Genomic DNA, 22,832 nt, shown 5'->3' on the forward strand with positions numbered 1-22,832 from the left:
AGACCCGAGAGGTCCCTTGGCCAACAAGGGATGTGTGTGTGAGTCTAATGTTTGACATTTATCGAAATATAAGGTGGATTTAATCCAAAACACTCAAGTTGTCGCACGTTATACGAGTTTACAGGTTCCTTAGGGCCTCTTGCTAAGAAGCCTCACAACATGATGCGTCCATGTGAGAATGATGTGTGCTGTTAGCTTTTGCGCTGGCACTTGCCCAGCACTGAACTAGGGCATAAGATTCCGCCATATGCGAGCCTTCATATGCTCATTGGCCCTTGTACTCAATCACCAGCTTTTAACCAAGATTTTTGAGTCGATTTCCAAGGATTCATGGTGCCGTCTAAGGTTAGACGAGACTGAACCATCTTAATGTGTACTCCGGACTGAGTCTGTTTCTTCCCAGTCTCATACGATGTATTTCACCTGCGGGATTTCTCATTGGATAAGGGAAAATGTTTAAAGCTTATGCCACGATTTCCATTTTTTGCTTTCATTCCGGGCAGTGCCTCTGTCGCTTGGCCCATCTGCTCCATATGTTGTTCATCGCTTTATACCTCTGATGTGGCGATCTGCCTTACAGATCCTGTGTGTACTACGCATTCCTCTGGATCTAGCTGATTGCTTATTGTAAATGGTTATTTGTCGACGATGGTTTAGGAATTTAGTGAACTCTAGCTCGGATCGCGGGTCGCGATTGGGAAGTTCCACGGATTTAGCGAGATGCCCTCTGATATGATGATGACCTTTGGCCTCGATAAACGAGAAACAGACACATGTATTTTTCTAAAAATGTATGAATCATATTTGAAACGACGTGGAAATAAGGCTAGGCTAGCGGGTAAGGCAACCTCTATTGCTTCAGCAATCGTCAGGAATGGCCGTTGACGTGCTAATGGAACGGAGATAAGATTAGATAAACAAATGATAAGATAGGGCGTTTTGGCCTGAGCGCGTGTCGATCCTCCGATGGCATCCACTAGAGCTTCTTCACTACGTACATCTCCCAAAAAAAACCCAAGATGCACGGCCACGCTGCCACGACACGCGATGCCGCAGTCCCAATTTGTACCTGCCCGAAACTCACGGCACCGTGTTGCAGTCATAGCCCTATTCCGCGCTCTCATACGTGAGGGTCGCGGCATAACACTACCCCAAGATGTGTGCAGAAAAGGCAAGAGCCCCGTCTCCGAGCTCATCAAGAGGGGCTTCAAGCGCAACAAGTCGGAGGTGAGCCCGCGGCTGGTCTTTGCTGCGTTGTCGGCGGGGTACAAGGTAAGATTCTCCTTCGAACAAGATCCTCGTAGTTATCTGCAATGACAAGTTGCTAACCTTGCATGTCGGCGTGACAGTTCCTCACCTTCTTCAAAAATGCCCAAACCCAGGGCTCGAATGAGCATGACGAGATTATAACCTACCTCCGCGAGAAGAACGAAATGATTGCACGGGCCGAAGCGAACCGGCGACCCCAATGGAAACCACGCGAGCTCAAACCCGACCATAAACCCCTTCTCAAAAAGATCTCGAAGCCCAACGAGCCGCCGGTGTACGTTTCGCCCATATTCCCGCGGCCAAGAGACAGTTTCGAGGGTCGCAGAAAGATCCCGCACATTGTCGCCTCGGCTTCGGGACACATTTTCCTCCGGCACAAAGGCCCACAGCCGTACGCTGTTAGCAATCTTCTTCGCAGGAAGCAGGCGCGGAAGGTGCGATTTACGGCGCATCTTCTCGACATCGAGAACGAGAATTGGGAATTTGCGACCGAAGAGGACAATTGGGAAAAGCTTGTGAATCAAGCGTTGGGGAAGAAGCCTAGCAGGAAGCCACGGATGGACCCATGGGCTGCGAGCTATGCCGAAAGTGTAAACGAGTCGTATCGGAACTTGGTTATCAGTATGAACAGATTCCGAGAGGATGAGGTAGCGAAGGGAAGAGCGCTGATCGAGGCTGTGAAGGGGGAGGAGAAGCTACTAGAGCAAGAAGTGCTGGAAGCGAAGCAGTACGGCGTAAGGATTGTACCCACCGACTCGGAGAAGATTCAGCCGTATATTGCATATCGGAAGGTCAGAAAGACGAGGAGGCATGTCGGCTTTAGGAGACGCAAAGTAAAGCGGTGGCAGTCAAGATTTATCGGGTTGGAGCCTACTCCTATCCGGGTGTGAGAAGATGAGCAGGGACTCTGTCTACGGACGCCCTTGTACTACTACTGTATTGGCGAAGCCTCTCATGATACCACGACAAAAAACAGCTTTGATAGAATTTCTCAAAGATAGCAGATGCATTTGTGATAATGACGATGATGGCACCAAAAGATACATAGTCACCCGAGAGCAACCGATTATGTGAATACTATACGATACATCAAAACCTGCTCCAGTCATTCCCTGGGCTATGTTTATGCCTCCTGCCCGTATTTCAGTTGATGGGTGCTTTGTCCCTTCGCTTTGAGGGGTTGTCACTAGGCTACCTCACAGAAGGTATTGCGGGGCTTCAGGTGCTTCCCCAAGTGTTCCCCACGGACCGCTACCTTAAAGACACCGCATCAACAGTTATCTTCCGTCCTCTGTCCTATCCCGCACAATTCCCCCCGCACCCCAAGGTTAACCAGTACGTAGATCCGTAACTTGCCTTTGGCGACGTGAAATTTCTCCAACATTGCAAGTTCTAGCATGGGCTTGATAAATCTACACATCATCGCCCAGTAGCGTCTATGCTATTATTATATACCACTTACACCCAACACGAACTGCGCTGATGCTTTTCATGACCAGGACCAATACATCACCGCAGTTCTAATCTGCTTGACAGCCTGCTTATTAGCTAAGCTTAACAGGTGACAATTTTGTCGATATCAAGGGCTTGATCTACTGCCCTCGGACCAGTTTGAGATGTCGCACTGATCCCACAGGATTTACCATGGCACTACATCGAGGCTCTGTGAGCAGACCTCAAGAGGAATGCGTTCAGGACGCTGCCCCCCCGTCACCGTGTCAAGCCACCCAGTCTATACATCATTACGGCGGTGATTGTAGACTTTTGGAGCGAGGCGAGGCGGGTGGCTGCAGTTTTGTCAGGCCACCTTGCAACAACAGATACGATCTCCCTGCTGCTTGACAAAATATAGATCGAGCTTCTGGTGTGGCACCCTGCTGGGTTGGCCATAAGTCGAGTGCTCAACCTACCCTACCTTATACAAAGAAGGACTATGACTATCACGACCAAAGTATAGAAACAAATACGTCAACTTTAGGCACTCCTTCATTTCACCCGTCATCATCTCTTTTCAAAAATGATAGGTTACTTGTGCGGCAAAAAAGTCATCGACTTGGCTAGTGAGATGTTTCTCCATGTCACTGTGTTGATGGATGGCTCCCAGGACCAAGCCGCTGGGACCGTTCGTCAAGGACATTTGCTTGGACGATCCCACAGAGACCCTGACCCAAGTCGAGATCTTGAGGCTTTTGCAGATGCAAGATTGTCCAATTGTTTTCAATGTAAGGCATGCTGCCGCCACTGCATGGTCCGCCTGCCGCGGGTCCCGGTCCAAGTTTTGGGTTTCCCGAGACCAGAACTGCAACGGGCCGGGGTGCATCTCAAGTACCGACCCAGGCGGGGGCTGGACGGCCGCCCGCGCTCCGCGGGCACTGGTTGAAACGTCATCTCGTGGTCTTTTCAGTGCTCTGTCGTCCAGTTCTTCGAAAGTTTCAGTGTCACTTGGATAGCCTCCCGGACCAGCTTTCAGGCGCACTTTACAAGGAACGCTCAGTCTTTGCGTGTCATTTGCAGGTGTGCGTTCGCGGCGATCTTTGCTCTGTCGGGAGTGACCATCCCAAAAGTGAGGCTGGCTGGGCGAGTAACGATCCTAGGTGGTTGTAAGCGGCGAATAATCTCGGACGGATCCTTCGCCGTAGTCCGCAGCGAATCACCAGCTTTTAAAGCTGGGTTTGATCATCAGCACTTGCGATGTCACACACAGGACCAGCCGGCCGGAAACGCATGGGATGCATGACACTGCACAAAATAGCTAAATTGACGATACATCCCCAGGAGAAGTTACTGCACCTCATGCAGTAACCATGTTCGCCAGTGATCTGCGAAGAAAACGAGGCTCGCCCAACGGTTCTTGAGGCGCCTCTGGACTGGTTAACGAACCAATCTCTATTGCCGGGTCATCTTGTTCCCTGCCTTGTGGCTTTTTTTTGTCGTTTTCTCTTTTTAACAATATTCCGAGTTGCCAACACATTGTAACGGGCTCCCCTTGCTTCACTTAAGATACTGGGTTGGCCACAGCAGATCTTCTCTGCTAGCATTGTCACCCACGTCTTCAGATTGGAAAGAAGGGCATGTGCTTGTTATGCCGGGGTATTCACACATGCAAATCAAGTGCGGCAGTGCAACTTGACTCCTAGTCATTGACTCCTAGTCATTGCTTTTTCCCGCCATGCGATTTCGTCAGTCATCACAGCCATAGTCCCGAATCGTCTTCCATAAATCGGCTGCGACCCTTCATTTGATACCCGCTTGTCGATATGCCACGAAGATCGAAGCTCCATTTTGTTTACGGCCTGAGCTGGATTCCAGCAAAAAAGAAAAAGAAGACAGGCCCAACAAATACTCCCATCTCCACAGAAAACAATATGCTCGGTGTTTAACGTTGATTTCGATACACTGCCACAACATTATACCTTCTGTAACACTAGAGTTTGTACCTCATCGTTCTTCCCATACTTTTGAACATCAGCCAATCCGCTTGTTCTCTACGTCGTGTCTGGAGCTAGTTGCAGGGCTTAGTCCTGTTCTGTGCCCACCGTACTGATCAAGCTTATTGGGTCTTAACGCTCTCTATCAATTTTCATGCGGGTTTCACATACAAACTTGGACGTCACAGTTAAGGAGTGTTAGTCGGCATTTTTTAAGGTTTACAGGTCAAATCAACATACCGTCGGCCGAGATGAGTAATCATCGCCGTTCTAGTCGTGTGGATACTCCGATAGAGCAAGCCGATGATGTGGACGAACCACCTCCTTCTCATCAGACCCATTTCACTTATGGGTCTGCCGAACGAGGTGGACACGGCACTTTCACTCTTCCTCGACGGCCTTCTCAACGATCTCCAACGCGTCGGCACCAACAGTTTATTAAGCACGAAGAAGATCTTTCTGGAGGCATAAGCGTCTATGACCTTTCCGGTTTAGCGCCGTCTAACACTCAAAGAGAAAGTGACTTGGCGGTTGTACATGATTCTTACCCACCTCCTCACTCTCATCATCCCTCACCAATAACCCATGTGCGCCCACCCTTGGAGCGATACCGTCAACATTCAGAGGAGGAGGACGACCACGGCGAACGACAACGTGGCCAGGAAGCACTAGCTGCTTACGAATCTCAAAATTATCGTCAACATCGTAATTATCCTCATCAGCATCCCTCACTGCAACACCTATCCTTACCCTACACACCGTTTCCCGAATCGCACCAGTCTGTTTCTTTGACACCTTCACACCCGGGCGAGTCGCCTCTGTTTCTTCGCCATCCCCACGACCCTAGATTAGCCCAGAGCCACGCTGCTGCGACTAGTTACGGAGCATCTCCAGACCCCAACTTGCCCCCTACTGTTGGTGATCTAGGCCTGATCCAGCTCCAAGGCTTAGCGTCTCTTACCCCCCCTCTGCAGCCCCTTGTTGGTTTCTCTCCGTCGGGCCCTATTGGATCCGCCCTTCCGTTTACCCATATCAACCCCAACATCTCATATAACCACCAGCAGCCCGGTGGACTTAGGTTCCCCGGTGACCACCCAGTATCATTCATGCAGAACCCACAACTGTCAATACTTAACGCCGAGTCATTTGACGATGGCAGTCCTGCTTTTCGTGCGTCAAGGAGTTTAACTGCTGGAAGGACGCGGGCCACAGCGGGCGATGCAGCAAGGACGGCGAAAAAGCGATCCAAAGCCCAGTCCTCTGATGGCTGCGAGCCAGAGGAAGAGGAGAAGAGGCGATCGCGAGGTAGACCACGCCTAGACGCGAACGACGAAACTGCAAAAGACGTAAGTAACGATGTTGTTTGAAGCGCTCATCGCCAAATACTAGCCTTGCAAATAATTGTTAGTGCTTGATCTGAATTACATCAAACTAACGCGGCCGCACCCCCCAGCGTCGTCGGACCCAGATTCGCCTTGCGCAAAGGGCGTATCGCAACCGCAAGGAAACCGCCATTCAGTCCCTCGAGAAGAAGGTCGACCAGCTCAAGAGCAACAATGAGGAGATGAGCAAGGCCTTCATGAAGCTGTACGACTTCGCTGTCAGCAAAGGCATGCTTGAAAGTGCGCCCGAGTTTGGCCGCCAACTTCAAGCAACGACTGAGAAATTCGTCACGTTGGCGCGCAGGACCAGCGAGGACGGATGCGTAGAAGACGAGCTTCCTGCGGACCAAGAAAACGTGTCTGACGGCCACAAGTCTCCCCAGAACAGCGGACCCGACAAGGCCAACGAAAAGTCAACCACTCCAGACACCGTCCAGCAGCCCGATCAGGTCTTGTACGGAGGCTACATTGTCGGAACGGATCACTTCGCCCTGCAGCCCACTCCCCAAATACAGACGCTGACCGCCGTACACACCACGTCGTGGGCCCAGGACAGCCAGGCTCTCGAGGCGCGATCGATAGCGGCGCAGGCCCCGCTGGGGTACGAAATCATCACGGAGCCGACGCCAGACAATGCAAGCTTTCCATTCGGTATGTCCTTCGAGAGCGGCCTGGGCACCGCGGGCCTCTTTAACTCGCCGGGCCAGCTCTTCCCCGAGTCTCCCTACTCTCTACTTTCCGTGCCGAGCTCGTACGCGTACCAGGAGCGCACGTTCGGGCGGCGGCTTCAGCGAAGCACGTTGGAGCGTGCGTACGCCCTGATACGCATGCCCAACCCGCCTCCGCACTGGATCGCCTCCGCCTTTGGCTTTTGCCTGCTCTTTGAGTCCCGCGAAAAGATCACGGAGCGACTGGCTAACCGGCTCAGTGTGACCCAAAACGAGACTCTCTTCAACTGGCGGTTTCCCTTCCTGCATCTCGGCGGAGGCGGGACCTTCTTCGACGACATGCACAAGGAAACACACGCGGCCGGGTCACCTCGTAGCGACAAGACCCGGCGGCCGGTCGGAAACCAGGAATTGCAGGCGCCGGATCGGCACAAAATGGACTCGTTATACGGGATTGGGCCCTGGAACGCAGAGACGGAAGAAGTGAGGGATGTGAGGGTCGACCGGAAACTCCGCATGTCCGTGCCGGGCTTCGAAGGCGACTTTTACGACGCGGACGAGGTCGAGTGGGTATTGCAGCAGAGGGGCGTGGTCATCCCGCCCGCGGCCGACTTTGTCACCGCCGAGATCGACCCCAACGATTTTACGGGCGAGGTCACCATCGGCAGCCGGGCGTTTGAGTCCGTCATGGACAGCTACATCGCGAACAACCTCGCCGACGAGAGGAACGCCGGAATGGACGCCGGCGGTGGCGACAAGGGCCAGTCGTCGAACCACAGGATGCCACCGCAAATGACCGTGGCGCAGCCGCCGCTGGAGCTTGTTGGTTCCACAACGGCGAGCGCCGCATCGAGCGATACTTTGACGTCTCCCTTGAATTTGGATCCCAATCTCGGGGACGACTTGTTCGGGCTTGGAGGTACTGTTCCCAACCAGTCGTCGCACACGGAACCCTCGAGAAGGACGGTGACGGTTAATGTCGAAACGCTGGTTCATGGTAAGAAGCACTTACTGCTCCGCTTATTCGAATATCCACTGATGTTTTTTTTTTTTTTTTTGCAGAGCTTGGTCTACGGTCTGTTTGTTTAGGGAGGACACCGGGGATCCGGCCCAAGGATATCAACGCTGCTTTCTGGAAATCCCTGGCATGAGCGGCTTCGGGTGTTTGGTTAAAAAATGTATTTTGGTGTAGTACTTGGGATATAGACCTACCTGGATGGGACGGTTACTATGGGCCACTTAGCAATGAATGTAATGTCAAGCTCGCCGACGACTATATCCTTTTGGAGCGATGTAGTTGGATCATGAGCACTCCAATCTTTCTCCTCTTTATTCGGCTGCCTCTATGAACTGTGTGCTCCAAATAGGCTTTGTTCTGTCCGAATTTGTTGACCACCTATCTTTATCTCTGACGGCTCCAGATTGGAGTCAGACAGTAGGACCTTTGAAGCCACGGTTGAAATTTATACATCGTTCTATCTTTTCTGCCCTGAAGTTGGTCGCCCGCTATTATTCACTGGTACAATTAACCAATTAGCCACGAAACCGTAAAAGTCAGTATCATCATATGTTTAAGCGTATTAGGGTTTTCTCATAATGTCTTCAGTCGCAGGTAATAATTTTAATACTGCGTAAGAGTGCCCTATAATGCTCTAGACTTTTCTAATTAGGTATTCAAATATCTAATCCACATTATGCCATTATCATTACTATCCCAAGACATGCAAAATCACACCTCTACATCATTTTCCCCATTCCGTCGTGCATTTTAGTTGCGAACATACTCTACCGGCTCGAGGGCCGCATCCCGGCAGCCCTCGCCGGCAGTGACGGGGTTGCACCGGGCAGCAGCACCGCCAGGGAGACGGACAGCGTAGTCGACATCCCAGCGGGTGCTCATGCCGTAAGCCTGGAAGTCGGTGGAGACGATCTGCGCGCCGCTGGAGAAGGCGGCCTCGCGCATGGCCGTCACGTCGTCGGCGAACAAGGTATCGAGGGGCACGTCGGCGCGGGTTCGGACCCAGTATCCCGCCTTGACCTGGGCCTGGATGTTGGCCTGCTCGGTGCCGGTGGGGTCGTTGAGCTGGGTAACCCCGTCAGTTACTGCTAAGGTAGGCTATGGAAAAAAAAAAAAAAAAAAAAAGGAAAAACATAAAAACTCACCTTTTGGAATGCGCAGTCGGATTCGCCGGGGGCGGAGTTGGTGAAGAGGACGCGGCCTTCGAGGTTGGGTCTGCCCTCGGTGTAGGCGTCGCGGACGGGGTGGACGGGGCCGTTGTCCATGAGGAACAGGACGCGTCCGCGGGCGCTCTCGAGATCGGGCCAGCCGTGCTGGAGGACAGACTGCTCCAGGGTCAAGTTGCCCCTGCGGATGTCGTCGGGGGTGACGAGGTCCTCGGGGGCGAAGACGCTGCGGATCTCGTCGTCCAGGCCCTGGAGCAGCTTGGTGTCGTTCCAGGGGATCTGCGACGCGCCGCCCGCCGCGGCTATAGCTGCCTCGGTGGTCTTGAACTCGATCATGAAGGGGATGGGGACATGGTCGGGGTGCGCCTTGCTCCACGCCTTGACAATGTTCAGGCAGCCGATGAAGGTCTTGCAGGTGGTGTGGTAGTCCGCGTCGGCGACGTGGAGTACCTTGATCCCGGGCTGCTGCAGGTCCGGGTCCGGGGTTGTGGACAGGTTCGCCAGCTGGCGGATAAGGTGGGAAGCATAGTGCCCGCCTTCGGGGTCTGCGAAGATGTCGAGCTCAAAGTTTCGGATGGACTGGTACGTCGCCTGAACGTCCAGGGCCGGGTGCGAGTAGTAGTAGTTTTGCACGTTGGGGAGGATGGTGGCCTGCGTGGGGTGCTCTTCGAGTGGCGCCTCGCGGTGATAGGAGTTATGGGTGCCGACGACCTGAATCTGGTTCATGCGGAGCCCGCGGGACCAGGTAAGGCCGTTACGGGTGTAAGAGCAGTTGGTGGCCGCGGAGGCAAAGGGGAGAAGGACTGCGAAGTGTTAGGTTTGGATTCCAGTCCGGAGGTGTGTGGAGGTGAGCCGGGGCTTACGGAGGGCGGCCTTGACGGCCATGGAGGTCACGGGAGCCATTGTGAATTGGAATTGGCCGGGTTTAGGAAGCAATTGGAGGGGAGAAAGACCAGCAAAGTTTCTAGGATAGTTCGGGAGAGTCCATGTTTATGTACAAACATAGGGTTGCAACGGGAGCTCTACAGGTCCCCGTGTCTCCGTGCTCCAAAATCTCTCCATGACGGAGGAATCGACATGGTTAGGGTGCGATTGTGGCTAGGTTGAACCAGGATGTGGATGTGCCAGCCAACCGGGCCGAGCTGGAACACGTGGGATCGAAATGACGATGCTACGGTAAACAAGGGTACAAACAGTGTCTATGGGAACAAAGATGGCAAACTCTGTTGATTTGTTCCTGGCTAAGGATCAGTGGGAAAAGATTTGGAAGACACGGGATACGCTCCGGAGACAACGGAAAGTTAGAAGCGAGATAGACTCGCGCGCTCGATAAAAACGCCCCCACTGCCGATGTCCGTTTGCCCCGCACATTGAGCTTCCCGACTTGGCAAATTCAGAGATGGGTCGGCCAATGGGGAGCTTAGGGGCGCACATGTGCCTGGAGGAGCTGCATTTTGCCTGTAGGATGGGTGCTTGTTCATCGTCCCTGAACCTGCATCGGTCGGCATTGGGTGCTGAAGAGCGTCTTGGCCAAGCACGTGGGCAATATTGCGCAGAGAATGAGACCAGCGAAGGGGATCAACTTCTAGATTTGGGATAATGCCCGGCTTGATTGCGCAATTATGAAGTAGACCCAGCAGAGGGGCGAAGGAGATGGCTAGGTGGTTTTGCGTACAGAGCTGTTCCTGTTTCTAGTGAATAATCATCTTGGTCGGACGCAATTCGTCGCATTTATGACCGTCACTATACGACTTGCCATTCTGACTTGGTGAGAAACTGTCTACAACAAGAAATGTCTATATTAGGGAATAACATTTAAAATTTATGACGTCCCATAAGGCATATGCATTTTTTTTGGCATATAGTAGTTAAAGAGCTTCATTATATTCAACTGGAAGAGTAGGATAAGCGGAGAGCCTGTTCATACTCTGCTTAGTATTTCATAGTTTATATACAATTCTAAAGATGTATAGACATACTGCATTCCATAAACTAGAATCACCATAGTCCAACTTGCAGCGCAGGAATGAGAGCCACTGCATTCCTTCAAGGCAGCAAAATTAATGAGTATACAAGCAAAGCGCCACACCCGTTGTTCACCAGCCAAAGGAAGCTCTAGCGCTGTCCTTTCAATCACCGCTCACCCCGCTACCAAGCCCGGCTGTTTGACGGTGCCGTAGCGAAGCCGCCGGCGTTCTGGGTCTGACCTCCGAACCTCCGTGTGGCTCCGGCCTACCTCACCATCAGATCTTCAATCCATCGCCCCCTTTCTACCTTGACGTTGGGAATTTGACAAGCCAGGACAATTTGCTATTCGTCGTTAGGCTCAACATCGTTGCACTACTTATAATCAACACTATTTCAATCTTCAATTATGCGTCCCCAAGCCCAACGCTCGCGCAACATCGCCCTTTTCGTTGATTTGTTCAGTCTTTACCTTCTTCCGGAGATTTGACCACTTTATACGCAACTCTTGACACTCCTTCATAGATTGAAGTGGTTCTGAAATCGTCTCGTTGACCGACACACCGAGAACCCATTTCTAACCCATGCCTCACCAGCAATCACGTTACATTCGTTCAAGCCGAGGTTGCAACCCAAAGGATCAAGATCGCCGTCGCCCGCCATGCTTCCCCACACGGCACGCATCCTATCCCTCGCCGCCGCGCTCCTAGCCGGAACCAACACTCTCACAAGTGCAAACCCCGTCTTCCGCAGGATGGATAATACGCAAGCAGTCGGGACAAACCCCATCACGAACCCCAAAGTGGAGTACTTAGGCTTTCAAAAGGCCGACAATAGCTGCTCGCACCGCGACCTTGGCTTTACGGGGGCCATTGCTGGCAAGTACTATGCCGTCTGGGGTGACGTGCTCTGGTGCGATGCAGGCGTAACGGATCCGGAGAGGGATACGCCTGGGTTCCATGGCATGGTTCGCGATGCCGTATCCGCGATGACGAACGACCCGCTGGTTGTGCATGATTTGAATTTGGGAAGCAACGGGCGTCAGAACCAGTTTATCCCATTCAACGCATCCTGGGGGGAGAAGTTTGATACCGGGTTCGGCGGGACCAGCTTGGTCGAGATCGATGCTTCCACCGGCACTGGCGCCGTTTTCTTTCTTGTCGTGAGTCATTTTGCTACCTTAATTCTCTAAATTCCGTCACCAAACACTAATTTTTTTCTTTCTGTGACATGTCAGAACCAAAACGCCGATGGGCTTGTCGGCGCCGGTATTGCCAAAGTTAATGTCATCGACGGCACCCCGACCGTAACCAAGCGCTTCGGGGAGCGGGGTTACTGGTGGCCTGCTAACAGCAACCCGCGCTATGGTGACATTGCTGCTTTCCGTGACCCGCGATCGGAATTCATCTATGCCTGGGGTGGCCCGCCGACCACTGCCTCCGGCTGGGTTGACGGTAACTACGTTTACATGGTGCGCGTGAAGGCCAAAGAGGCTTTTGATCTTTCCAAATACCAATACTGGTGGGGTCGCCAGCAGGGATGGAAGTCGGATCGATTAACTACCTTTACCCCTGAGACGGCCGTTACGTGGGGGACTGGCCAGGGGCAAGTCGTATGGAACGAGTTTTACCGCTGCTATATTTTTGTTCATCTTGGTAAGGATAACGCAAATATTTTATAGCCATGCGCTAATTGTCATCAGGCATCGGTGGAGGTTCCGTCTTTTTGAGGACTGCATCTAGCCCAGAGGGTCCATGGACCCCTGACATCAAAATATTCCAGGCCGAGCCCATTGATGGCGGTCTCGTTTATGCTGGAGTTGCTCACCCGTATTTTGATGAGTCGGGAAGGACTCTGGTTATTTCTTTCACTAATAATAACAGAATTCAGGTAATTAAGGCGACTTTCTCTAAGTGAGGGCGAGCACTTTAGGATTTGCTATACAGGTGGAAAGCGAATACATTCTTTGCCCTCGGTCCTCCATGTACATTTGTCGTCCCGTGTAAGGTACATAAAACTATGAATATGCTTCTACGCTTGGAATTACGTAGTACGGTTTACATCACTTGCGGAAATGTCCGAAACCGGTGGCCTAACACCATCGAACTAACTGCTGTCTTATTTCAAATGGTTTGAATGACAAATATGCCACGCGATATGAGCTTCTTTTTGGGTTGCGTATGCCTGCACTTGCTGCTCATGAATCGCGACTTGTCAGTTCTGACACAGGGTACGAGAAACTATTTGCACGTGTTGCATCGCCATGAGATACCCCGAATCCCGGCCAAGTTACCCCGGGAGCTCCTCGCCCGATGAGGAGATCGTGCACATGTTAATAGTGTCTCTTCCTCGCAACCAGAGATATTTCCAACACCAGTTGATGTATCAATTGAGTATTGTAAACTGAGGTACATAATCGCAGTCTCCACTTCAGACATTGTTCCCACCAATATGCCCTCGTTGCCCGGCTTCTCGGACAACCCATTTCGCACCCGCGCCGACCTCGTGCAAGCGGCAGCGGCGCTGCTCCGGCCATTGGAGCAGTACAAATCTCCTGCCAACGCGAGGATTAAGCTCGCATCCCATACGGCGGCCGGTTTTGATGAAGTCTCGGCGCAGCTGGAAGGCTTTGCGCGGCCGCTCTGGGCTGTAGCCGAACTGCTTGGACACAGCGACGAGGCTGCTTCTGCTGGCCTGGACCTCGGTTCATGGACGAATGGCGTTCAATCCGGCACGAACCCAGAGTCTGACGAGTACTGGGGAGATGTTGGAGACATTGACCAGAGAATGGTGGAAATGGAATCTATTGCGTTTACCCTCCTCACTTCGCCGGAATCTTTCGTAAAATCGTCCGACCAAGATACAAGGTACAGATTGAAGATCTGGCTGAGTCAGATCAACAAAAGGCAAATGCCGCAGAACAATTGGCGTTGGTTTCGAATTTTCGTGAACCTCGCTCTAGTCAAAACGTTCAATGTCCCTATGGAGGACGTGCACGAAATCATGGAAGACGACTTTAAGTTATTAGATTCGTTTTATCTCGGCGAGGGGTGGTCTAGCGACGGAGCATGGGGTGACGACCGGAAACAGGCCGACTATTACTCGGGAAGCTTTGCCATTCAGTTTGCTCAACTGTTATACGTCAAGTTCGCGGTCGGTGACCAGGGGAGGGTCGAGAAGTACAAGCAACAGGCGCGAGAGTTTGCCTCGAACTATTGGAGATACTTTAACCCTAACGGTTCGTCCCTGTGCCTGTGCATGTGCGGCTATTTGTCAAAGCCGTCTAATGTTTGTCGACAGGTGCTGCAATACCGTTCGGAAGAAGCCTTACCTACCGATTTGCATTCGCCGCATTCTGGGCGGCAGCCGCAAGCGCCGGCGTCCATCTTTTGCCTCCGCTCGACGATATCGGCACAGTAAAGGGCCTTTTGCTCAGGCATCTTCGATGGTGGTCAAAGTGCCCAGACATGTTTAACACGGACGGCACGCTGAACATTGGCTTCGTGTACCCCAACATGTACCTCAGCGAAGACTACAACTCGCCCCAGTCAGTATACTGGTGCTTGAAGAGCCTCATCGTCCTGGGACTGCAAGAAAATCACCCCTTTTGGACAAGCAAGGAGCTGCCCCATCCCCTTGATGATTCGACGCCGGCCAATGAGGAGGCGCGGCGGGAAAAGGAACTTTTGGATCGCGTTGCGGTAGTCTGGCCTCCGAGACAGATACTATGCAACGGCCCTGAGCACCATTTCCTCTTGTCTTCCGGCCAAATGACGACGAAAAACTTTAAAGCAAGGGAGGCCAAGTATGGAAAGTTCGCGTATTCGTCCGCCTTCGCGTTCAGCGTGCCTTCGGGAAATCTGCTTGCGCAGCTAGCACCCGACAGCACATTATGCGCCAGCCACGACGGCGGCGAGAGTTGGAAGGTTCGGTGGGAGCCGACTGACGTTCAAGTGGTTCAAATATCGATAGTCAGGGCTGGTTCTACCTACAGGGTGCCATCTCTGGTTAGCGTTTGGAAGCCTTGGAGGTACCTCGACTTACGCATCGAGACCACATTGGTACCTTTTGTGAATCATATCCCCGGGTGGCACCTTCGTTTTCACAAGATTTTCTTGGGATCAATGACAGAGATACCTTCTTGGATTGAAGATCTCCAGCTAGTCGATGGAGGCTTCTCCATAAACTCCCAGACTTCGAAAGGTAACTTCATTTCAGGAGATGATGTTGTCCAGCAAAACAGCAGTGTTATCGCTTTCTCGACGGTGGGCGCCAGTGGTGTAGTTGACTTGGAGACCACGGCTAATGGACGACCGGGGGTCATTAGCGAGTGCCTCGTTCTAAGAGCCGATCCTAACACGAATCTGATGTCCCAGAGGACTTTTATTCCGGCTGTAAAGCACCATATCAGTCTAAGGCAAGACCATGACTCTTTCTCGGACAAGGAACCGCTTTGTCTTGCTTCCGGTATCTTCGCAGTCAGTTCTGGGGATGGTTCGAACAGAGACGCTGTTAATAGGAATTGGCAAGCTCGGTCACAAATACGGATCGCACACGAGGCAGATCTGAGAGTCGAGATTCTGTGAAGTTCGCTTACATGTTGTAAGTCAAGCAATAATTATTGAAAATAATGGAGAAACGGTATTGCATGATTGATCCTGCTGGCTGGCTGTTAGAAACCACACAAGATCCAGGTAGTTACTTACAGGAGAGGCAGCAATCAGGCTACACCACAGACGCGGGATTCACGGTCCGATTGAATATTAAGTTTGTGGGTATTCTTCCTATTGAGAATAGCGACAGGGATGTCATTCCATGAACCGTAAGGTTCTTTTGTACCGTAAGCCGTTCAAAGTTTTACCATTTCCGTGCCATGACCGATTCCGCAGAATCTTTCAAACTCCAAAAAGCCTTGACCAGTCCGTCCCAGCCCAACGACCTTTATTGTGTATTTGGAAAACCCCTGTGACTCCATTTCCGCACACCCCATGAAGGCGCTGTGGCCTGATTCTGTAATGTGCACCTGTATTCCGCGATATGTCGATCCGACTCGCCGCGATTCGCTCCTAAATTGTGAAGCGAGGATTAATCAATCCAAGACACTGGTAAACTCAGAGGATAATAGGCATGGTAGAATGACCAATATGGTCTAATTGCAACTCGTAGCTGCCAACTCCAATGACCTCTCTAGGCCATACCAGGAGCTCCCCCCACGGCGTGCCTATCAGCTGCTCCGAGATTACGGAGATCAAGGCCCTTGCCCAGCCATTGAGGAACCAGCAGAACGGCTCGGCCGCGTTGATGATGATGCAGTAGTGTGCTAGCACGACCAGTGCCGCGGGATGGCGTCTGCGAAGCAAATCCAAGTATTCAGTCGACATTCGGACGGGCCAGGAAAACACGGCGCGGAACTCGGCTGAAGCGGATAGGGCGTTGATGGAAGAAACTTTGGCAATGCTTTCGGTCAGAGCCATCACGGCCTCGTTTATTGTGTATTTCCCCTCGGCTTCGACAAGTCCTATCTCCGCAAGCCGGCTGCTGACCCGCGGAAGTCGCTCGAACAGGGGCTGCAGTGATGCCTCCACCGTGGTTTGCCCTTCGCTAGGGTTGCGGAGGAAAAGGTCGCGCAACGGACCCTTGTGTAGATCGTCATCTGAGGCACGGAGAATGACGCTCATGCCATCCGACAGCGTAAAAATATCGAGCATGCTATCGATTGGGGAGAATGATGGATTGTACTTCTCATAGCTGGGGTAGGTTGCAAAGGCGCTCAGTGTCAAGAACACAGAAGAGGCAAACAGAGCGTGGCAGTTTGTAGACGAGATTTTGCCGAGCAATGTACCTCTCATTCCGTTGATGGCGTCATTTTGATGTTGGGCAGCTTGCATCAGGTAGGCATGCCGGCATTCTGGTTGAAGATATGCGAGGTGGTAGGCAGAGAAGGCGAGGAGTTGATGGAGGAGGAATGGGTATGATAGAGCTTCTCTCGGCACATCATACTGGAGCGTTCTCTGGGCATGTGAAGAATGAGAAAATGTCCGGTACGAGACAGAAGTGTAGTGGTGCATAAGCTCAAGATCTGATATCCAGCCGCTGGCGGTCTCAGTCTTGTTTAAGTCGGTGAGGAACCGTGAAAAGTAAGGAAATGGGTCTGACTGTGAGGACGGTGACGTCTGTCCACCCGGACTTGATGTGCTTTGATGTCCGCCGAGAGAACCGGCTGCCGAGAGTGGCGAAAGAGACGCGGGCGATTGAGCGCTTGGCCGTCGCCTAACCACCGCCGACCCCTATTCAGCCCCGCGTTTGTTAGAACCGAAAACGAGCCGCCTCAACTTTGAAGACTTTTTGGATTAGTGAAAGAAGAGAAACTTACCCGCGAGCCCGATCGCTTGGCTCTAGGACCTAAACTCCCTGCCGGTGGTTGTGTCGGCACTTGAGAAGAGCCACCAAGCGGCGCTCCCGCGTTCTCTAGACTGCACGGCAACCCGTGGCGTACACAAGCGCTGCAAGGTTTGTTTTCGTCACACTACGGGGGTGAGAGAGAATTGCTCGTTAGTTTGATTCAAGACGTCAAGTTTTCGGCTGCCTAGGGGGCCATGAGAGGGTCCCAAACATGTCGGATGGTAACATTGACCTACTTTGACTCTTCTCTCTTTGCATCTTAAACACCCATTACGGGATTTTCTGTACCCCAGACGCTTCATGGTAGGTAAGATAGTGTCTTGCGCTAAAATGTCACGGCCGATTAGGCGTAGTCAAGGAAAAAAAAAAAGCAATCCCCGAAAACGACAACGACGACGAGGTTGAAGGGCAAGGTCCAGTAAATAAGGATGAGCTGGTGGGGATGGTCAAGTTTCTTTTTCGGAGTTGTGTGCCCTGTATATACTACTGACCACCTCTCCAGATGTGATGAGAGCTGTGGCCAAGATGTGGGTGTTGTTATGTTGAGCCTTGTCGAACGTTGTTGCTCGCTGACTGAACAAAGCTAGGACGGATAGGGAAGTCAACGGGACGCCCAGACTTCGTCCGATTCCTAGGGACACAGTCAGGCACAAATCCCGCAGTACTGACGCATCTACTGATAAATAAGAGGGCAATACTCTTTAGATACGGCTTGGAAACCTGCGGGAATGCCAAGCCTCGAGTCTGCCATTCGCACAACTTAACGTCAACATTTTCTGAACCCCGCCAGACCGGGACCCGAGGGTAGTCAAAGCATGAAGGGACGAGGGTTGTAGATGGGAAGGAAAATTGGGGAAGTGAAGCTTACTAGGTTGCTTGGTATTCCCAGCCGGTGTTTAGGGGTGACAGTGGCAGCGACGCGGAGTCTGAGTCGCGCCAAGACCGTCCCCTCCTCGTCGTATGAAGCGGAGATGGCTGCACCCCTACTTACGGCCGGCGTATGTATCTACGCTGACATGCCCTTAAGGGGGTGACAATCTCCACAGCAAGGGCGGCCAGGAGAGGCAAAGAGTCGTCTGGCTAAGCCTTGTGTGCGTGCGTCATGTGGGGGGACAACTTGACCACCGCAAGAGTACTCTGTGGCGTCTTCGGGGACGCATTGACAGCCTTGCATGGGTAGGCCGATTATAGAACGAGTGAAACGTCTTCTGGTGGACGTTGGACTAGTAGACGCGGCAAATGGGATGAAAAAAAAAAAGAGACAGATAATAGGGTTGAGACCGAAAGGGAAATGAAATGCGCGGACCGCCAAGCCATTTCGTCAGAGACTGTGTGTCTGGTAGAAAGCTTTTATGAATCTTGCTCACAATTTTTCAAATCAAACTTGTATCGTGAATTCCACCTCCTTCGCCAAGACCCTGTTCAGCCTGACAGGTAGCATCTAAGCCTCACATTGCGTCGTCGTGCCCAGATTGTCCGCCGATGCTCCCGCTACTTAACTCTCATCATTAGAGTTTCGAGGCATGGGACCTCTAAGTTAAGTCTCGATTCGGCCAGCGACCAGCCAATTTGAAATAGCAAGGGAACACCGGCTTACGGCAAGGCCTTGGCAACCCAACGTAGGTGCAATTGCGCAGACACACACACACACACACACATACCAGCCACGCCCGTGGATTCCGTGGGCGCGGCCCTCCGGATGCTCCGCGACCCCTTCTCCAGCCAGTTCCCGGTCAATCACCGGCCGAGAAGATTTTGATTCCGAAGTCGGATTTTGACCAATCAAGAGGTGTCCCGAAAACGACATAACTCCACGCCTTTAACCAGGGAGTATCTGTATGTCGCTGACACGGCAAGGGTTATACTTGCCGCAATGTCCAATCATACACAGCGTCAGTCAGATCAATCCAATTAGAGGGGCTACGTATCTAGTCCAAACCCTGCCTAGCACTGCTGGGATCGATGGTGTAATATGAACATCGTCCCTCGCGCACGGACAGCTGTCATTCTACTCAACGCTAGTAGCACAACAATTAAAGTGTGGTTTCCGTAGAAGCTATGCAACTCGTACGATGATAAAGCAGTAAAACTTATGAAAATGTGGGGTCTGGTTACATTCTCAACTGAGAGGACAATGTCTAGTAGTCAACTACCATAACTCACCTCGTGTTCGATTTCTCTTTCGTACATCGTAAAAACTCCAGTACGTTCTTACGTTGGTTTGCAGAGGCTGAGCAGAGATGGCTTCATTTCGCTGGTCAGGAAATGTTTGCTAGCAGAACAGGTGCTCTCCGGGAATCCGTACTGCCCAAAGGCCAGGCTTCTCATACGTAGTGAATTAGTATTAACACGTTAAAAGTTGATATAAAATAGACCATTACAATTGCTCATTTTTCAGACTCAGTTCAGTATCTACTCTGTGTTTCAAGAAGCCATCTTTCAGGCTCAATATTGACACGCTTTTACCAGAAATTTTCTTTTCAAGACTTCGGAATTCAGCGCCAAAGAAATTAAAATGGCCAACGACTATTACCGCTATGAACCTTCTCTACCTGCGGCCATTATCTTTGCAGTTTGCTTTTCTCTTTCTGCGGTTGCTCATGTAGTTCAGCTCTTGAAAGCGAGAACCTGGTACTTCATACCATTTCTCATCGGTTGTATCGGTAAGGGTCAAAGTCCAAACCTCAGACTCTTACATGAGTTGGGCATAGTTGACGAAACAATCAACAGTTGAGATTGTAGGCTTCCTTGGGCGAGCCATTGGCGCAGTAGAGAGTCCCGACTGGACTAAAGCGCCATATAGACTCCAGGCTTTGCTTTTGCTGCTTGGGCCCCCATTCTTTGCTGCATCGATATACATGGTATTTGGGCGACTGGTCAAACTTCTTGATGCCGAAAAGCATTCGCTCATTAGGACTAAATGGGTCACAAAATTCTTTTTGTTTGGTGACATTGCGTCAATCTTTTGCCAGGCAATTGGTAAGGTTGTGTTCTCAAAGAGTTCATATGTGGACGCTTACATCATACAGGTGGTGGCAAACTCGCAGGCGCCGAAACTCAAAGTGATAGAAACACGGGTCAGACCATCATAATCGTCGGGCTTGCAGTCCAGATTGCATTTTTCGGATTCTTCATGGCTGTTACAGTTCTCTTCCACAGCCGTATTAATCGCGAGCCTACCGCTATCAGCCGCGTTCTAGCTACTCCATGGCGCTGGCTACTTCAAGTCCTCTACGGAGCCAGCCTGCTCATCATGATTCGCTCAATCTTTCGAGTTATCGAGTATGTTATGGGCGAAGAAGGAGCGCTTCAGTCGAACGAGGTATACATATACGTCTTCGACGCATTGCCTATGCTTGCTGTTGCTGTCGCTTTCAACTTTTTCCATCCTTCTCGAATCACCAATCATACTGGGTCTAACATGTCCGCCAAATCCGATCAGGAGAATCAGCTGATGATGTTATGATGGATTCAGGGGATAGTATGGGAAATACCGATGGATTGGAATTGATAAAGTTTATTTGCTTCTTGCGCACACAGATGAGACGTCGATGCTTGCTTATGCATGGAGCGTTACCAAATCATGCGATAACTTAGACGGCATCTTGGCAGAATATGTCTGGAGTAGTAGTAGTATAGATTTTATATTTAGATTAAGTTTACATGTATCAAATCCACTTCACTGGTAGCAGACGTGATTTCAAGTATATGTTCTCCCCCACTTGGATTTCATCAAAGTTGTTATTATAGGTTGTTATCCATGTTTCATTCTTCAACAACGCACACGATATAGACTACTTGAGCATATAGTATGCCTCTGTAAAGCCTTATGCGTCCCGTCATTTACATGACCTTAAATTCTCTCCTTATGCATATCTAGTAGGTATACACCCTCTACGTCAGTCAGCTCCCCGCACGTATGTTGGTTGGGGCTGTGTAAACATGAGATGGCGGATTGAAACCTTTTACTACCTTGACCCAACTCGCTCACTAAAATTGACCAATCAAGACCATGGCGTTTCATTCATCCATCAATCGTTTTGGCTTAGGCCTTGGTTGACCATGGCATACCTTGAGAATGACAACCGCCGAGCCTATGTCTCGAAACATTTTCCTCGGCTCGCTAAGAATCGGTGCTGGCGCGGGAGATTGTAAGTGACGCGGGGTTTGCCTCACGTGGATCACCAGCTGACCATGCGTCGACGAACAAGAATACATTGTGCTCAAAGCTTTCTAGAGTTCGAGCTGGGAGGATGAGCTTGATTTCGGGGGCAGAGTATTGACGTGCCGTAATGCTTCGTGTCGAAGTTCTCAGACCACTCTTTGTGCCCAAGCTCTAGATGTGCGTTCTTGGTACCAGGGTTGAGCCTGGCATCAACGTATCTAACAACAGGCACTAATGCCTCCGATATGTGTTTGACAAAACGCCAAGGTCTCATAGTATCTACTTCGTGGCATTCTCATGCAAACTTCATTCTATTTGGACAAAAAGTTATTTATAGTGCCGGATTTGAGGGCATTCGGAACGGCCCGTTAAGCTTTCAACATGAAACTGCCCAACTGGGTGGGCCCCCGGAATGATGCCGCACGCTTTAACGGCCAATTCCTGAGAACAACCAAACCCTCTGAATGATGCTCACTAGCTCATGTGGCCAGGCACTTTCACCCAGTAGATGAACCGTCGTGGTGGGATGCAACACAGGTCTCTAGGATTTCCGACCCGTCGGAACCGATGATGACGGAGCTTTGGCTTTGCATGCGATCGACGACACCCCCTCTCTCTTTTCCCTAGCTTACCATCCCTTTGTGTCCTCCCAAAGCTAGGATGGCGACCCAAAAACGTGGCGCAGGGCTTGTAGCTTTAAAACCCCTTGCTCCTCTACAATCAGCCTTGAGCCGGCGTAGTGGGCGGAGAGCCCAACGCCAAGACCCTTACCTGTCTAATTTTAATCAAAACGTTTGACTTCCCCGCAACTGACCGAGTAAGAATAAGAAAGCTCTTTGCCTTTTCATCACATGGATTTATCTACCGCTCAAATGTAACATCGCAAGGTCTTGGCATTTTTTTACTGTCTCTTGGCTCTTGCGCCGACACAACCGATTTAAAGAGGTGACTTTTTCTATCTTTTCTTGGCACCGGCCATCTTTCAAAACTCTGGCTTCTTGAGTCAAATTAAGAGGGCCACGATCAGTCTTTCTAGGCATGTTTCGATGGTCGCGTAGAATTGATGCCAAGCCTATCTAGACTTGGCGACAACGCCACTTTTATCTCTAGCAACCTGGCAACTCATCATATGCTCTCAAAGAGGATGCATCTCCATTACAGACGGCTTGGCAAATGATCACGAGACAATTATTTTCACTTCAAGAGAAGTTTGGTAACTCGAAGCGCTGATCGATACCTTCCGGTGGCGGGGTACTATGCTACCTAGGGTGGACTTCACATGTGAACGGTGCAACCATGCTACTAACTTAGTTCACCTAGGCTGACAACAGGCAATTGAAACACACGCACAACTTCGGACTAGGCACCA

General features: G+C 51.2%; 7 protein-coding genes across 7 annotated transcripts; 5 read left to right on the forward strand and 2 right to left on the reverse strand.

The window, feature by feature from the left end:
- Nucleotides 1-1,047: 1,047 nt before the first annotated feature.
- On the forward strand, nucleotides 1,048-2,159 carry CTRU02_200926 (DNA repair protein; the record flags this gene model as incomplete). The annotated part of the gene is made up of 2 exons (XM_036718939.1): nucleotides 1,048-1,272; nucleotides 1,350-2,159. 2 exons carry the CDS (start codon nucleotides 1,048-1,050, stop codon nucleotides 2,157-2,159), a joined length of 1,035 nt encoding a protein of 344 aa, XP_036589939.1.
- Nucleotides 2,160-4,948: 2,789 nt separating this feature from the next.
- Nucleotides 4,949-7,898, forward strand: CTRU02_200927 (BZIP family transcription factor; the record flags this gene model as incomplete). Its single annotated transcript, XM_036718940.1, has 3 exons — nucleotides 4,949-6,043; nucleotides 6,151-7,744; nucleotides 7,810-7,898. 3 exons carry the CDS (start codon nucleotides 4,949-4,951, stop codon nucleotides 7,896-7,898), a joined length of 2,778 nt encoding a protein of 925 aa, XP_036589940.1.
- Nucleotides 7,899-8,515: 617 nt separating this feature from the next.
- On the reverse strand, nucleotides 8,516-9,834 carry CTRU02_200928 (acid phosphatase; the record flags this gene model as incomplete). Its single annotated transcript, XM_036718941.1, has 3 exons — nucleotides 8,516-8,830; nucleotides 8,911-9,734; nucleotides 9,795-9,834. 3 exons carry the CDS (start codon nucleotides 9,832-9,834, stop codon nucleotides 8,516-8,518), a joined length of 1,179 nt encoding a protein of 392 aa, XP_036589941.1.
- A 1,723-nt stretch (nucleotides 9,835-11,557) lies between these two features.
- On the forward strand, nucleotides 11,558-12,813 carry CTRU02_200929 (conserved secreted protein; the record flags this gene model as incomplete). Its single annotated transcript, XM_036718942.1, has 3 exons — nucleotides 11,558-12,058; nucleotides 12,134-12,551; nucleotides 12,599-12,813. The coding sequence occupies 3 exons, from the start codon at nucleotides 11,558-11,560 to the stop codon at nucleotides 12,811-12,813; spliced, it is 1,134 nt and encodes a 377-aa protein (XP_036589942.1).
- Nucleotides 12,814-13,347: 534 nt separating this feature from the next.
- Nucleotides 13,348-15,482, forward strand: CTRU02_200930 (uncharacterized protein; the record flags this gene model as incomplete). The annotated part of the gene is made up of 2 exons (XM_036718943.1): nucleotides 13,348-14,134; nucleotides 14,197-15,482. 2 exons carry the CDS (start codon nucleotides 13,348-13,350, stop codon nucleotides 15,480-15,482), a joined length of 2,073 nt encoding a protein of 690 aa, XP_036589943.1.
- A 525-nt stretch (nucleotides 15,483-16,007) lies between these two features.
- On the reverse strand, nucleotides 16,008-17,600 carry CTRU02_200931 (fungal Zn binuclear cluster domain-containing protein; the record flags this gene model as incomplete). Its single annotated transcript, XM_036718944.1, has 3 exons — nucleotides 16,008-17,183; nucleotides 17,270-17,422; nucleotides 17,535-17,600. 3 exons carry the CDS (start codon nucleotides 17,598-17,600, stop codon nucleotides 16,008-16,010), a joined length of 1,395 nt encoding a protein of 464 aa, XP_036589944.1.
- A 2,213-nt stretch (nucleotides 17,601-19,813) lies between these two features.
- CTRU02_200932 (rta1 domain-containing protein) lies at nucleotides 19,814-20,764 on the forward strand (the record flags this gene model as incomplete). The annotated part of the gene is made up of 3 exons (XM_036718945.1): nucleotides 19,814-19,961; nucleotides 20,029-20,277; nucleotides 20,298-20,764. The coding sequence occupies 3 exons, from the start codon at nucleotides 19,814-19,816 to the stop codon at nucleotides 20,762-20,764; spliced, it is 864 nt and encodes a 287-aa protein (XP_036589945.1).
- Nucleotides 20,765-22,832: the final 2,068 nt, after the last annotated feature.

The sequence above is a fragment of the Colletotrichum truncatum genome (genome assembly GCF_014235925.2).
Source record: "Colletotrichum truncatum strain CMES1059 chromosome Unknown Contig_0001, whole genome shotgun sequence".
In the NCBI taxonomy this organism is placed as follows: domain Eukaryota; kingdom Fungi; phylum Ascomycota; class Sordariomycetes; order Glomerellales; family Glomerellaceae; genus Colletotrichum; species Colletotrichum truncatum.